Source organism: Sebastes fasciatus, chromosome 16 (genome assembly GCF_043250625.1).
Source record: "Sebastes fasciatus isolate fSebFas1 chromosome 16, fSebFas1.pri, whole genome shotgun sequence".
Lineage (NCBI taxonomy): Eukaryota > Metazoa > Chordata > Actinopteri > Perciformes > Sebastidae > Sebastes > Sebastes fasciatus.
The window spans coordinates 130,001-145,000 of record NC_133810.1 but is presented as its reverse complement, the minus strand read 5'-3'; the positions used below and the strand labels follow the sequence as shown (position 1 = coordinate 145,000).

The following is a 15,000-nucleotide window of genomic DNA, read 5'->3' as shown; positions in this document are numbered from 1 at the left end:
CTGTGTTTCTGTGTTTCTGTCTTTCTGTGTTTCTGTCTTTCTGTCTCTCTGTGTTTCTGTCTTTCTGTGTTTCTGTCTTTCTGTCTCTCTGTGTTTCTGTCTTTCTGTCTTTCTGTGTTTCTGTGTTTCTGTCTTTCTGTCTTTCTGTGTTTCTGTGTTTCTGTCTTTCTGTCTTTCTGTCTCTCTGTGTTTCTGTCTTTCTGTCTTTCTGTGTTTCTGTCTTTCTGTCTCTCTGTGTTTCTGTCTTTCTGTGTTTCTGTGTTTCTGTCTTTCTGTCTTTCTGTGTTTCTGTGTTTCTGTCTTTCTGTCTTTCTGTGTTTCTGTGTTTCTGTCTCTCTGTGTGTCTTTCGTTTCTCTTGGTTTCATCATGTCTCTGACCACACTGAGTTTCTTCTATTTAACGAGTCAGCGGTTCATTTCTTGCAGTGTGCAGCTGTGTGTGTTTAACTGTGTGTGTTTAACTGTGTGTGTTAGTGTGTGATGTCAGTGTGTCAGTGTGTTCATGATGAAGATCGTTGTGCTCCTCGTCCTCCTCACTGGTAACTCTTTATCATTATTATTATAACTATTATTATTATTTATTACTATTATCATTATTATTGTTATTATCATTATTAACATTATTATTGTTATTATCATTATTAACATTATTATTGTTATTATCATTATTAACATTATTATTGTTATTATCATTATTAACATTATTATTGTTATTATCATTATTAACATTATTATTGTTATTATCATTATTAACATTATTATTGTTATTATCATTATCATTATATAAATTGATAGACAGATAGATAGTAACTTTATTGAGGGAAATTAGTAAATAGTACAATATGTTAGTAAAAACATGTTAGTTAGTAGAACAGAATATAAAATATATAGCAGATATAAAACTACCAGGAGATGAATAAACTGTTAAAGATGAATATAGTGTATAGATAATAACCTATAGGAGATATAGAGACCAGGGATTAAGAAATGTCTAATATGGAATATAATGCAGGACGAGAACTGAAGTAGAGAGGTTTAATAAATATAGACTAAAGGTCAGAATACAGCTGTTCATTATTATAGAATACAGTTAAACATATATATCTATAATATATAGATATATATATTATAGATATATATATCTATAGAGGAGCAGAGTTATATATATCTTCACTCTTTTATGGCTTTGTTGGGATTTTCTGTTTGATTTATTAACGTTAACATTAATATTAATATTAATTTTGTGTTTCTCCTCCAAACCTTTGTTCTTTGCCTCATTTTAAATATGAATGATTGATTGATCAGGTGATTGATCAGAGTCAGTGAGAGCATCAGGTTCATGTTCATATCATATATAAATATCAATAATCAGAAGACATGAAGAGCTGCAGCTTTTATTCTGATGTCTGTGAGACAGACCCGAGTCCAGAGCAGAGACAGACCCGAGTCCAGAGCAGAGACAGACCCGAGTCCAGAGCAGAGACAGACCCGAGTCCAGAGCAGAGACAGACCCGAGTCCAGAGCAGAGACAGACCCGAGTCCAGAGCAGAGACAGACCCGAGTCCAGAGCAGAGACAGACCCGAGTCCAGAGCAGAGACAGACCCGAGTCCAGAGCAGAGACAGACCCGAGTCCAGAGCAGAGAGAGACCCGAGTCCAGAGCAGAGACAGACCCGAGTCCAGAGCAGAGACAGACCCGAGTCCAGAGCAGAGACAGACCCGAGTCCAGAGCAGAGACAGACCCGAGTCCAGAGCAGAGACAGACCCGAGTCCAGAGCAGAGACAGACCCGAGTCCAGAGCAGAGACAGACCCGAGTCCAGAGCAGAGACAGACCCGAGTCCAGAGCAGAGACAGACCCGAGTCCAGAGCAGAGACAGACCCGAGTCCAGAGCAGAGACAGACCCGAGTCCAGAGCAGAGACAGACCCGAGTCCAGAGCAGAGACAGACCCGAGTCCAGAGCAGAGAGAGACCCGAGTCCAGAGCAGAGACAGACCCGAGTCCAGAGCAGAGAGAGACCCGAGTCCAGAGCAGAGACAGACCCGAGTCCAGAGCAGAGACAGACCCGAGTCCAGAGCAGAGAGAGACCCGAGTCCAGAGCAGAGACAGACCCGAGTCCAGAGCAGAGAGAGACCCGAGTCCAGAGCAGAGACAGACCCGAGTCCAGAGCAGAGACAGACCCGAGTCCAGAGCAGAGACAGACCCGAGTCCAGAGCAGAGAGAGACCCGAGTCCAGAGCAGAGACAGACCCGAGTCCAGAGCAGAGAGAGACCCGAGTCCAGAGCAGAGACAGACCCGAGTCCAGAGCAGAGACAGACCCGAGTCCAGAGCAGAGACAGACCCGAGTCCAGAGCAGAGACAGACCCGAGTCCAGAGCAGAGACAGACCCGAGTCCAGAGCAGAGACAGACCCGAGTCCAGAGCAGAGACAGACCCGAGTCCAGAGCAGAGACAGACCCGAGTCCAGAGCAGAGAGAGACCCGAGTCCAGAGCAGAGAGAGACCCGAGTCCAGAGCAGAGACAGACCCGAGTCCAGAGCAGAGAGAGACCCGAGTCCAGAGCAGAGACAGACCCGAGTCCAGAGCAGAGAGAGACCCGAGTCCAGAGCAGAGACAGACCCGAGTCCAGAGCAGAGAGAGACCCGAGTCCAGAGCAGAGACAGACCCGAGTCCAGAGCAGAGAGAGACCAGAGTTCAGCTTTAACTCAGCTTTAACTCAGCGTGGCGTCTCAATGGTTAACGTGTTTGTGTCTCCAGTCGGCGTTGTCGTCGGCGACAGCGTTGTTGGTCGAGTCGGAGGAGGCGTCACTCTGACCTGTAAGTATGACATCTTCCACCACGGGGCGCTGGGGGTCTGCTGGGGTCGAGGAGATATACCGCCGTCAGGCTGCAGGAACCAGCTCATCTCCACGGACGGACACCGCGTGGTGGACGGAACCAGAGCGTCCAGCAGGTACCAGCTACTGGGACGACTGGAGGCCGGAGACGTCTCTCTGACCATCCTCAACGTCTCGGAGACGGACGCCGGACGCTACGGCTGCAGGGTGGACATCTACGGCTGGTTCAACGACAAAAAGCATCACTTTGATCTGACCGTTGAGACGGGTGAGACATTATTATTATTAATATTCAAGTTTTATATCAGCAGAATATTAACGGGATTACGTTGCTAGGCAACAGCCTGGGTCCATCTTTACTTCCTGTCAGCTGATGTCATTCACGTCCACTAACAGGAAGTGAACTGGGACACATTGTTTACAACAGAGAGACATTGTCTACTGGTGGGACTGAAGTAGTCTCTACTGGTCTCTACTGGTCTCTACTGGTCTCTACTGGTCTTTACTGGTCTCTACTGGTCTTTACTGGTCTCTACTGGTCTCTACTGGTCTTTACTGGTCTCTACTGGTCTCTACTGGTCTCTACTGGTCTTTACTGGTCTCTACTGGTCTCTACTGGTCTCTACTGGTCTTTACTGGTCTCTACTGGTCTTTACTGGTCTCTACTGGTCTCTACTGGTCTCTACTGGTCTCTACTGGTCTTTACTGGTCTCTACTGGTCTCTACTGGTCTCTACTGGTCTTTACTGGTCTCTACTGGTCTCTACTGGTCTCTACTGGTCTCTACTGGTCTCTACTGGTCTTTACTGGTCTCTACTGGTCTTTACTGGTCTCTACTGGTCTCTACTGGTCTTTACTGGTCTCTACTGGTCTTTACTGGTCTCTACTGGTCTCTACTGGTCTCTACTGGTCTTTACTGGTCTCTACTGGTCTTTACTGGTCTCTACTGGTCTCTACTGGTCTCTACTGGTCTCTACTGGTCTTTACTGGTCTCTACTGGTCTCTACTGGTCTTTACTGGTCTCTCCTGGTCTCTACTGGTCTCTACTGGTCTTTACTGGTCTTTACTGGTCTCTACTGGTCTTTACTGGTCTCTCCTGGTCTCTACTGGTCTCTACTGGTCTTTACTGGTCTCTACTGGTCTCTACTGGTCTCTACTGGTCTCTATTGGTCTCTACTGGTCTTTACTGGTCTCTACTGGTCTCTACTGGTCTTTACTGGTCTCTCCTGGTCTCTACTGGTCTCTACTGGTCTCTACTGGTCTTTACTGGTCTTTACTGGTCTCTCCTGGTCTCTACTGGTCTCTACTGGACTCTACTGGACTCTACTGGACTCTACTGGTCTTTACTGGTCTCTACTGGTCTCTACTGGTCTCTACTGGTGTTCTGTGTTTCAGCTCCACAGACGACGACATCGTCACCATCAAGCAGAGAGACGTCACCAGAACAGACAGACGTCAGTCCTCCAGCAGGTAAACAGTCCTAGTGTCCTAGTCCTAGTGTCCTAGTGTCCTAGTCCTAGTGTCCTAGTGTCCTAGTGTCCTAGTCCTAGTGTCCTAGTGTCCTAGTCCTAGTGTCCTAGTGTCCTAGTGTCCTAGTGTCCTAGTCCTAGTGTCCTAGTGTCCTAGTCCTAGTGTCCTAGTGTCCTAGTGTCCTAGTGTCCTAGTGTCCTAGTCCTAGTGTCCTAGTCCTAGTGTCCTAGTGTCCTAGTCCTAGTGTCCTAGTGTCCTAGTCCTAGTGTCCTAGTGTCCTAGTGTCCTAGTCCTAGTGTCCTAGTGTCCTAGTCCTAGTGTCCTAATGTCCTAGCCCTAGTGTCCTAGTGTCCTAGTCCTAGTGTCCTAGTGTCCTAGTGTCCTAGTGTCCTAGTCCTAGTGTCCTAGTGTCCTAGTCCTAGTGTCCTAGTGTCCTAGTGTCCTAGTCCTACTGTCCTAGTGTCCTAGTCCTAGTGTCCTAATGTCCTAGCCCTAGTGTCCTAGTGTCCTAGTGTCCTAGTCCTAGTGTCCTAGTGTCCTAGTGTCCTAGTGTCCTAGTGTCCTAGTGTCCTAGTCCTAGTGTCCTAGTGTCCTAGTCCTAGTGTCCTAATGTCCTAGCCCTAGTGTCCTAGTGTCCTAGTTCTAGTGTCCTAGTGTCCTAGTCCTAGTGTCCTAGTGTCCTAGTGTCCTAGTGTCCTAGTCCTAGTGTCCTAGTGTCCTAGTCCTAGTGTCCTAATGTCCTAGCCCTAGTGTCCTAGTGTCCTAGTTCTAGTGTCCTAGTGTCCTAGTTCTAGTGTCCTAGTGTCCTAGTTCTAGTGTCCTAGTGTCCTAGTGTCCTAGTTCTAGTGTCCTAGTTCTAGTGTCCTAGTGTCCTAGTTCTAGTGTCCTAGTGTCCTAGTTCTAGTGTCCTAGTGTCCTAGTTCTAGTGTCCTAGTGTCCTAGTGTCCTAGTTCTAGTGTCCTAGTGTCCTAGTGTCCTAGTCCTAGTGTCCTAGAGGACTCCTCTCAGACCCTGATCCTGTGTAATGATGACATCATGCTGCTCCTCCAGGTCAGCTGACCTCCACTGAGCTGGTCCAGACTTCCTCCTCCAGCAGCGTGACGGCCGAGGTGAGAGGAGACGCTCATGAGCAGGTGACTGTAGACGGAGACGGTAACCATGGTTACCACGCCTTTTGGTCACACATACAACGAAGAAGCACTTTTGCTTTTTTTTTTTTGCGTCCGCTCTGATTCGCCCTCTTCTCCACGGCAACGCCACACATCTGGACCGGTCCGACCCGCCCAACTATAGGACACAACGTGAGGAGTCAGAACCAACACGTTACAGCTGCTAGTGAGGATGAGAACATCTGGAGACTAGGGATGCACCGATACCAGACCTAAACTTTAACCAAAGAGTTCAGAAGCTGAGACACGAATCTCTGGTGTTTTCTTACAGCAGTCGCTGCCGCCATTGTGGACTGAAGTGTTTCTTATATATATATATTGTTGTAGATCAACAGGACGTCCAGTAGAGACATTAAACTACTTTAGTCCGTCTCTCTGTAGGACGACGTCTTACTGACGTCTGCTCGTCTCTCTCAGTCCAACATGGTGGAGGTGACGCTCAGCTGCTGGGAGCTGATGATGTTGATCTAAACATCTGTGTGTGTGTGTGTGTGTGTGTGTGTGTGTGTGTGTGTGTGTGTGTGTGTGTTACAGGACAGCAGTGTGGGTGTGGTTCTGGTGTGTGTTCTGGTCGGGTTGGTAGTTCTGGTCACAGCCGGCGCCGGCGCCATCATCGGTAAGTTTGTCCTCACATCTGGTTTCAGTCCTAAACATCTGGCTGCAGCGATCTTCAGCTGAAACATGCTGTTAGCTCCTAGGCTAACAGGCTAACAGGCTAACAGGTCTCTCAACAGTTTGTCTTGTTCTAAATGTCCATCAGCAGGAAGTGACATCATCAGAGAGGAGACTATCTGACCATGTAGATCATCAGTCTGTTAGACGTCACGCTGTCCTCATTATATTATTATATTACAGTTTTTCTCGATTGTTTACACACATTTTCTGAAAGCATGCCTCATACTCTCAGAACTCTACACACAAATCAAAACACACACACACACAATGGGCAGAACCCCTCAATTCTCCTGCAAAATGAAACTTTACATTCAAAACAATGTTATTTCTTCTCAAAATGGTATTTTGTTTTCAAATGACACACACACCATCATATGAATAGACATTTATAAGAACCAGTTGAACACTGATGTGCTCAATGTAAAACACTATGATGAATGGAAAACACTTCTTCTCCATTCATCATGATGACTCAGGCCTTTTTATTGTTCAGTGTTACACTTACTACAGACAGTACATACATTACTACAGACAGTACATACATTACTACAGACAGCACATACATTACTACAGACAGTACATACATTACTACAGACAGTACATACATTACTACAGACAGCACATACATTACTACAGACAGTACATACATTACTACAGACAGTACATACATTACTACAGACAGCACATACATTACTACAGACAGCACATACATTACTACAGACAGTACATACATTACTACAGACAGTACATACATTACTACAGACAGTACATACATTACTACAGACAGCACATACATTACTACAGACAGTACATACATTACTACAGACAGTACATACATTACTACAGACAGTACATACATTACTACAGACAGTACATACATTACTACAGACAGTACATACATTACTACAGACAGCACATACATTACTACAGACAGTACATACATTACTACAGACAGTACATACATTACTACAGACAGTACATACATTACTACAGACAGTACATACATTACTACAGACAGTACATACATTACTACAGACAGTACATACATTACTACAGACAGCACATACATTACTACAGACAGTACATACATTACTACAGACAGCACATACATTACTACAGACAGCACATACATTACTACAGACAGTACATACATTACTACAGACAGCACATACATTACTACAGACAGGACATACATTACTACAGACAGCACATACATTACTACAGACAGTACATACATTACTACAGACAGTACATACATTACTACAGACAGCACATACATTACTACAGACAGCACATACATTACTACAGACAGTACATACATTACTACAGACAGTACATACATTACTACAGACAGTACATACATTACTACAGACAGTACATACATTACTACAGACAGTACATACATTACTACAGACAGCACATACATTACTACAGACAGGACATACATTACTACAGACAGTACATACATTACTACAGACAGTACATACATTACTACAGACAGTACATACATTACTACAGACAGCACATACATTACTACAGACAGGACATACATTACTACAGACAGCACATACATTACTACAGACAGTACATACATTACTACAGACAGTACATACATTACTACAGACAGCACATACATTACTACAGACAGCACATACATTACTACAGACAGTACATACATTACTACAGACAGTACATACATTACTACAGACAGTACATACATTACTACAGACAGTACATACATTACTAAAGACAGTACATACATTACTACAGACAGTACATACATTACTACAGACAGCACATACATTACTACAGACAGTACATACATTACTACAGACAGTACATACATTACTACAGACAGTACATACATTACTACAGACAGTACATACATTACTACAGACAGTACATACATTACTACAGACAGTACATACATTACTACAGACAGTACATACATTACTACAGACAGCACATACATTACTACAGACAGTACATACATTACTACAGACAGTACATACATTACTACAGACAGTACATACATTACTACAGACAGTACATACATTACTACAGACAGCACATACATTACTACAGACAGTACATACATTACTACAGACAGTACATACATTACTACAGACAGTACATACATTACTACAGACAGTACATACATTACTACAGACAGCACATACATTACTACAGACAGCACATACATTACTACAGACAGTACATACATTACTACAGACAGTACATACATTACTACAGACAGTACATACATTACTACAGACAGTACATACATTACTACAGACAGTACATACATTACTACAGACAGTACATACATTACTACAGACAGCACATACATTACTACAGACAGCACATACATTACTACAGACAGTACATACATTACTACAGACAGTACATACATTACTACAGACAGTACATACATTACTACAGACAGCACATACATTACTACAGACAGTACATACATTACTACAGACAGTACATACATTACTACAGACAGTACATACATTACTACAGACAGTACATACATTACTACAGACAGACAGTACATACATTACTACAGACAGTACATACATTACTACAGACAGTACATACATTACTACAGACAGCACATACATTACTACAGACAGCACATACATTACTACAGACAGTACATACATTACTACAGACAGCACATACATTACTACAGACAGTACATACATTACTACAGACAGTACATACATTACTACAGACAGTACATACATTACTACAGACAGCACATACATTACTACAGACAGTACATACATTACTACAGACAGCACATACATTACTACAGACAGTACATACATTACTACAGACAGTACATACATTACTACAGACAGTACATACATTACTACAGACAGCACATACATTACTACAGACAGTACATACATTACTACAGACAGTACATACATTACTACAGACAGTACATACATTACTACAGACAGTACATACATCAGTGTGTTGTAAAATATTTTAGAATATTGTTTTTATACTCAGAACACACAAATACACGGTAACAAATATATTTTATTTTCCCCACAAAAACAATGTACACAGTGTACATCCCAACCAACACAAAGTTGCACATACAGCGGTCTACATACAAAACAACAGAAGAATTTACTGTATACAGTTACAGTAAAAACAACTATGCTACATCCTCTCTTCTGTTTCGGTCTGGCCACAGCACCTCATCCACATCACAAGCAATGTTTTCCCTTTTATGCTAAAGCTCTGATTGCTAATTGTAACACTGTGTGACAGGTGTTTGCCCATGTGATGAGTCAGTGTGCATAGTAGGGCAATTGACTTTAGAATTTTGAATGACAGTGTGTTCCTTGTGAAAACGAGATTTTCTTCATGAAAATTGTGCCAAATGCAGAGAATTGTGTGTAGTGTTTTGAAAAAAGTGTGTTTTAGAACTGCAATTTGAGTGTAAAGCAGGAATTGTGCTTGTAGTTTAGCAGAATTGGTTCAGGGGGTTGGTGCATGAGTTACATGTTGTGGTCATTGTGTGTCAAGTACCAGTATTTGTGTGTAAACAATTGAGAAAAACTGTATTATTATGATGATATCAGTTCTAATACAGTGATGTGTAGTGATGTGTAGTGATGTGTAGTGATGTGTAGTGATGTGTTGTGATGTGTAGTGATGTGTAGTGATGTGTAGTGATGTGTTAGTGATGTGTAGTGATGTGTAGTGATGTGTAGTGATGTACAGTGATGTGTAGTGATGTGTTAGTGATGTGTAGTGATGTGTAGTGATGTGTAGTGTGTAGTGATGTGTAGTGATGTACAGTGATGTGTAGTGTGTAGTGATGTGTAGTGATGTACAGTGATGTGTAGTGTGTAGTGATGTGTAGTGATGTGGAGTGATGTGTTAGTGATGTGTAGTGATGTGTAGTGTGTAGTGATGTGTAGTAATGTGTAGTGATGTGTTAGTGATGTGTAGTGATGTGTAGTGTGTAGTGATGGGTAGTGATGTGTTAGTGATGTGTAGTGATGTGTAGTGTGTAGTGATGTGTAGTGATGTGTTAGTGATGTGTAGTGATGTGTAGTGATGTGTTAGTGATGTGTAGTGATGTGTAGTGTGTAGTGATGGGTAGTGATGTGTTAGTGATGTGTAGTGATGTGTAGTGTGTAGTGATGTGTAGTGATGTGTTAGTGATGTGTAGTGATGTGTAGTGTGTAGTGATGTGTAGTGTGTAGTGATGTGTAGTGATGTGTTAGTGATGTGTTGGTGATGTGTTGGTGTTTGTGTAGTGATGTGTAGTGATGTGTTAGTGTTTGTGTAGTGATGTGTTAGTGTTTGTGTAGTGATGTGTAGTGATGTGTAGTGATGTGTTGGTGATGTGTTGGTGTTTGTGTAGTGATGTGTAGTGATGTGTTAGTGATGTGTAGTGATGTGTTGGTGATGTGTAGTGATGTGTTGGTGATGTGTAGTGATGTGTTGGTGATGTGTAGTGATGTGTTGGTGATGTGTAGTGATGTGTAGTGATGTGTAGTGATGTGTAGTGATGTGTTGGTGATGTGTAGTGTAGTGATGTGTAGTGATGTGTTGGTGATGTGTAGTGATGTGTTAGTGATGTGTAGTGATGTGTTGGTGATGTGTAGTGATGTGTTGGTGATGTGTAGTGATGTGTAGTGATGTGTAGTGATGTGTTGGTGATGTGTAGTGATGTGTAGTGATGTGTAGTGATGTGTTAGTGATGTGTAGTGATGTGTTGGTGATGTGTAGTGATGTGTAAGTGATGTGTAGTGATGTGTTGGTGATGTGTAGTGATGTGTAGTGATGTGTAGTGATGTGTAGTGATGTGTAGTGATGTGTAGTGATGTGTAGTGCTGTGTAGTGATGTGTTAGTGATGTGTAGTGATGTGTTGGTGATGTGTAGTGATGTGTAGTGATGTGTAGTGATGTGTAGTGATGTGTAGTGATGTGTTAGTGATGTGTAGTGATGTGTTAGTGATGTGTAGTGATGTGTTGGTGATGTGTAGTGATGTGTAGTGATGTGTAGTGATGTGTAGTGATGTGTAGTGTGTAGTGATGTGTAGTGATGTGTTAGTGATGTGTAGTGATGTGTAGTGTGTAGTGATGTGTAGTGTGTAGTGATGTGTAGTGATGTGTTAGTGATGTGTTGGTGATGTGTAGTGATGTGTAGTGTGTAGTGATGTGTAGTGTGTAGTGATGTGTAGTGATGTGTTAGTGATGTGTAGTGTGTAGTGATGTGTAGTGATGTGTTGGTGATGTGTAGTGATGTGTGGTGATGTGTTGGTGTTTGTGTAGTGATGTGTAGTGATGTGTTAGTGTTGTGTAGTGATGTGTTAGTGTTGTGTAGTGATGTGTAGTGATGTGTAGTGATGTGTTGGTGATGTGTTGTGATGTGTAGTGATGTGTAGTGATGTGTTAGTGATGTGTAGTGATGTGTTGGTGATGTGTAGTGATGTGTTGGTGATGTGTAGTGATGTGTTGGTGATGTGTAGTGATGTGTTGGTGATGTGTAGTGATGTGTAGTGATGTGTAGTGATGTGTAGTGATGTGTAGTGATGTGTTGGTGATGTGTAGTGATGTGTTGTGATGTGTAGTGATGTGTAGTGATGTGTTGGATGTGTAGTGATGTGTTGGTGATGTGTAGTGATGTGTAGTGATGTGTAGTGATGTGTAGTGATGTGTTAGTGATGTGTAGTGATGTGTTGGTGATGTGTAGTGATGTGTTGGTGATGTGTAGTGATGTGTAGTGATGTGTAGTGATGTGTTAGTGATGTGTAGTGATGTGTAGTGATGGTGTGATGTGTTAGTGATGTTAGTGATGTGTTAGTGATGTGTTAGTGATGTGTAGTGATGTGTTAGTGATGTGTAGTGATGTGTTAGTGATGTGTTAGTGATGTGTAGTGATGTGTTAGTGATGTGTAGTGATGTGTAGTGATGTGTAGTGATGTGTTGGTGATGTGTTAGTGATGTGTTGTGATGTGTAGTGATGTGTAGTGATGTGTTAGTGATGTGTAGTGATGTGTTGTGATGTGTAGTGATGTGTTAGTGATGTGTTAGTGATGTGTAGTGATGTGTAGTGATGTGTTAGTGATGTGTTAGTGATGTGTTAGTGATGTGTTAGTGATGTGTAGTGATGTGTAGTGATGTGTAGTGATGTGTAGTGATGTGTAGTGATGTGTTAGTGATGTGTAGTGATGTGTAGTGATGTGTAGTGATGTGTTAGTGATGTGTTAGTGATGTGTAGTGATGTGTTAGTGATGTGTAGTGATGTGTTGGTGATGTGTAGTGATGTGTTAGTGATGTGTTAGTGATGTGTAGTGATGTGTAGTGATGTGTTAGTGATGTGTTAGTGATGTGTTAGTGATGTGTAGTGATGTGTAGTGATGTGTTAGTGATGTGTTAGTGATGTGTTAGTGATGTGTAGTGATGTGTTAGTGATGTGTTAGTGATGTGTAGTGATGTGTAGTGATGTGTTAGTGATGTGTTAGTGATGTGTTAGTGATGTGTAGTGATGTGTTAGTGATGTGTTAGTGATGTGTAGTGATGTGTTAGTGATGTGTTAGTGATGTGTTAGTGATGTGTTAGTGATGTGTAGTGATGTGTTAGTGATGTGTTAGTGATGTGTAGTGATGTGTAGTGATGTGTTGGTGATGTGTAGTGATGTGTTAGTGATGTGTTAGTGATGTGTAGTGATGTGTAGTGATGTGTAGTGATGTGTTGGTGATGTGTAGTGATGTGTTAGTGATGTGTTAGTGATGTGTAGTGATGTGTAGTGATGTGTTAGTGATGTGTTAGTGATGTGTTAGTGATGTGTTAGTGATGTGTTAGTGATGTGTAGTGATGTGTTAGTGATGTGTTAGTGATGTGTAGTGATGTGTAGTGATGTGTTAGTGATGTGTAGTGATGTGTTAGTGATGTGTTAGTGATGTGTAGTGATGTGTAGTGATGTGTTAGTGATGTGTTAGTGATGTGTAGTGATGTGTAGTGATGTGTAGTGATGTGTAGTGATGTGTAGTGATGTGTTAGTGATGTGTAGTGATGTGTTAGTGATGTGTTAGTGATGTGTTAGTGATGTGTAGTGATGTGTAGTGATGTGTAGTGATGTGTTAGTGTTTGTGTAGTGATGTGTAGTGATGTGTTAGTGATGTGTTAGTGATGTGTTAGTGATGTGTAGTGATGTGTAGTGATGTGTTAGTGATGTGTTAGTGATGTGTAGTGATGTGTAGTGATGTGTTGGTGATGTGTAGTGATGTGTTAGTGATGTGTTAGTGATGTGTAGTGATGTGTAGTGATGTGTTAGTGATGTGTAGTGATGTGTAGTGATGTGTTAGTGATGTGTTAGTGATGTGTTAGTGATGTGTTAGTGATGTGTAGTGATGTGTAGTGATGTGTTAGTGATGTGTTAGTGATGTGTAGTGATGTGTAGTGATGTGTTGGTGATGTGTAGTGATGTGTTAGTGATGTGTTAGTGATGTGTAGTGATGTGTAGTGATGTGTTAGTGATGTGTTAGTGATGTGTAGTGATGTGTAGTGATGTGTAGTGATGTGTTGGTGATGTGTAGTGATGTGTTAGTGATGTGTTAGTGATGTGTAGTGATGTGTAGTGATGTGTTAGTGATGTGTTAGTGATGTGTTAGTGATGTGTTAGTGATGTGTTAGTGATGTGTAGTGATGTGTTAGTGATGTGTAGTGATGTGTAGTGATGTGTTAGTGATGTGTTAGTGATGTGTAGTGATGTGTAGTGATGTGTTGGTGATGTGTAGTGATGTGTTAGTGATGTGTTAGTGATGTGTAGTGATGTGTAGTGATGTGTTAGTGATGTGTTAGTGATGTGTTGGTGTTTGTGTCTCTGCAGTCAGCAGACGGAGGCGACTCAGCAAAACGTAAGTTCAGTCATGTGACTCATTCAGAGACTTCTTCTTCTCTTCTTCTTCTTCTTCTTCTCTTGTTCTGCTGACGGGGTGTTTCCAGATGGTTGACGTGTTTCATCCTGTGAAGCGTCTCAGCAGCTCAGAGACACTGAACGGGATGAATCACTGTGGAGTCTCCATCAGGCAGCAGTTACACCACAGAGTCTCTCTGCTTCATCACTACGTCACCCTCATCTTCATCCAGCATCACGCTCACACTGATGATGATGATGATGATGATGATGATGATGTGAGGAGTATTCAGACTGAAACTAAAAACCACAAACCACCAACAGTCAGAACATCCTGCAGAGTCTCTTTAACCTCTGTGGTCTAATAACCTTTAATATGATGAACCCTCACTGGGATGTGATATCTATTTATATATACACATATATGTATATGTATATATATGTGTATATGTGTATATACATATATACATATATATATGTATAGCAGGGAGCCCCGTCACGGTGCGGTGAGGTCCGGGCGGGGAGCGCTGTAAAACTGTGGCCCAGGGATCACCTTCCCCCCCCGAGCCTTTCCAAGCCGACCTAGAGCCGGTGGCGGCGCACCGCCTCGTATGCGGGACTCCCCAGCCTGCCGTGTGTCGCTCACACCCTCCAGCTGGCTGTTAACGAGGCTCTTTAGACACAGAGAAGTACTCGTATCGGGGAGTACCCCCGATACGATGGAAGTACTGGTACTGGGTCTGAAACAGACTGGTATCAGTGCATCTCTAGAATCAGACTGGGACCAGATGAAGAACCTCTGGAGGATCCAGGATCAGAGAAACACCTGAAACCTTTAATGAGTCATTAAAGCTGAGTGTTCCTGGAGAGTCAGACATGTTGCATCAGCTGGTTCAGTTTCACCAGAAACAGAGAGGAAGACGAGGTGGTGAAGGCGAGTAGAGGAAGGCGAGT

General features: G+C 42.4%; 1 protein-coding gene across 5 annotated transcripts in view; it reads left to right on the top strand.

Moving 5' to 3' along the window:
* The first annotated feature begins 474 nt into the window (after window positions 1–474).
* LOC141752411 (hepatitis A virus cellular receptor 2 homolog) overlaps window positions 475–15,000 on the top strand; it is a 16,793-nt gene continuing 2,267 nt past the window's right edge. The window contains exons 1-6 of one of the 5 annotated variants that reach the window (XM_074610364.1): window positions 475–539; window positions 2,754–3,101; window positions 4,228–4,302; window positions 5,353–5,411; window positions 6,006–6,087; window positions 14,020–14,047. In XM_074610364.1, coding sequence (XP_074466465.1) covers window positions 503–539; window positions 2,754–3,101; window positions 4,228–4,302; window positions 5,353–5,411; window positions 6,006–6,087; window positions 14,020–14,047 — 629 coding nt within the window. In that variant the 5' untranslated portion in view covers window positions 475–502. Of the gene's footprint in view, window positions 540–2,753; window positions 3,102–4,227; window positions 4,303–5,352; window positions 5,436–6,005; window positions 6,088–14,019; window positions 14,048–15,000 lie in introns of all 5 variants that reach the window. The other 4 variants (XM_074610363.1, XM_074610366.1, XM_074610365.1 and 1 more) reach the window with 4 other exon arrangements.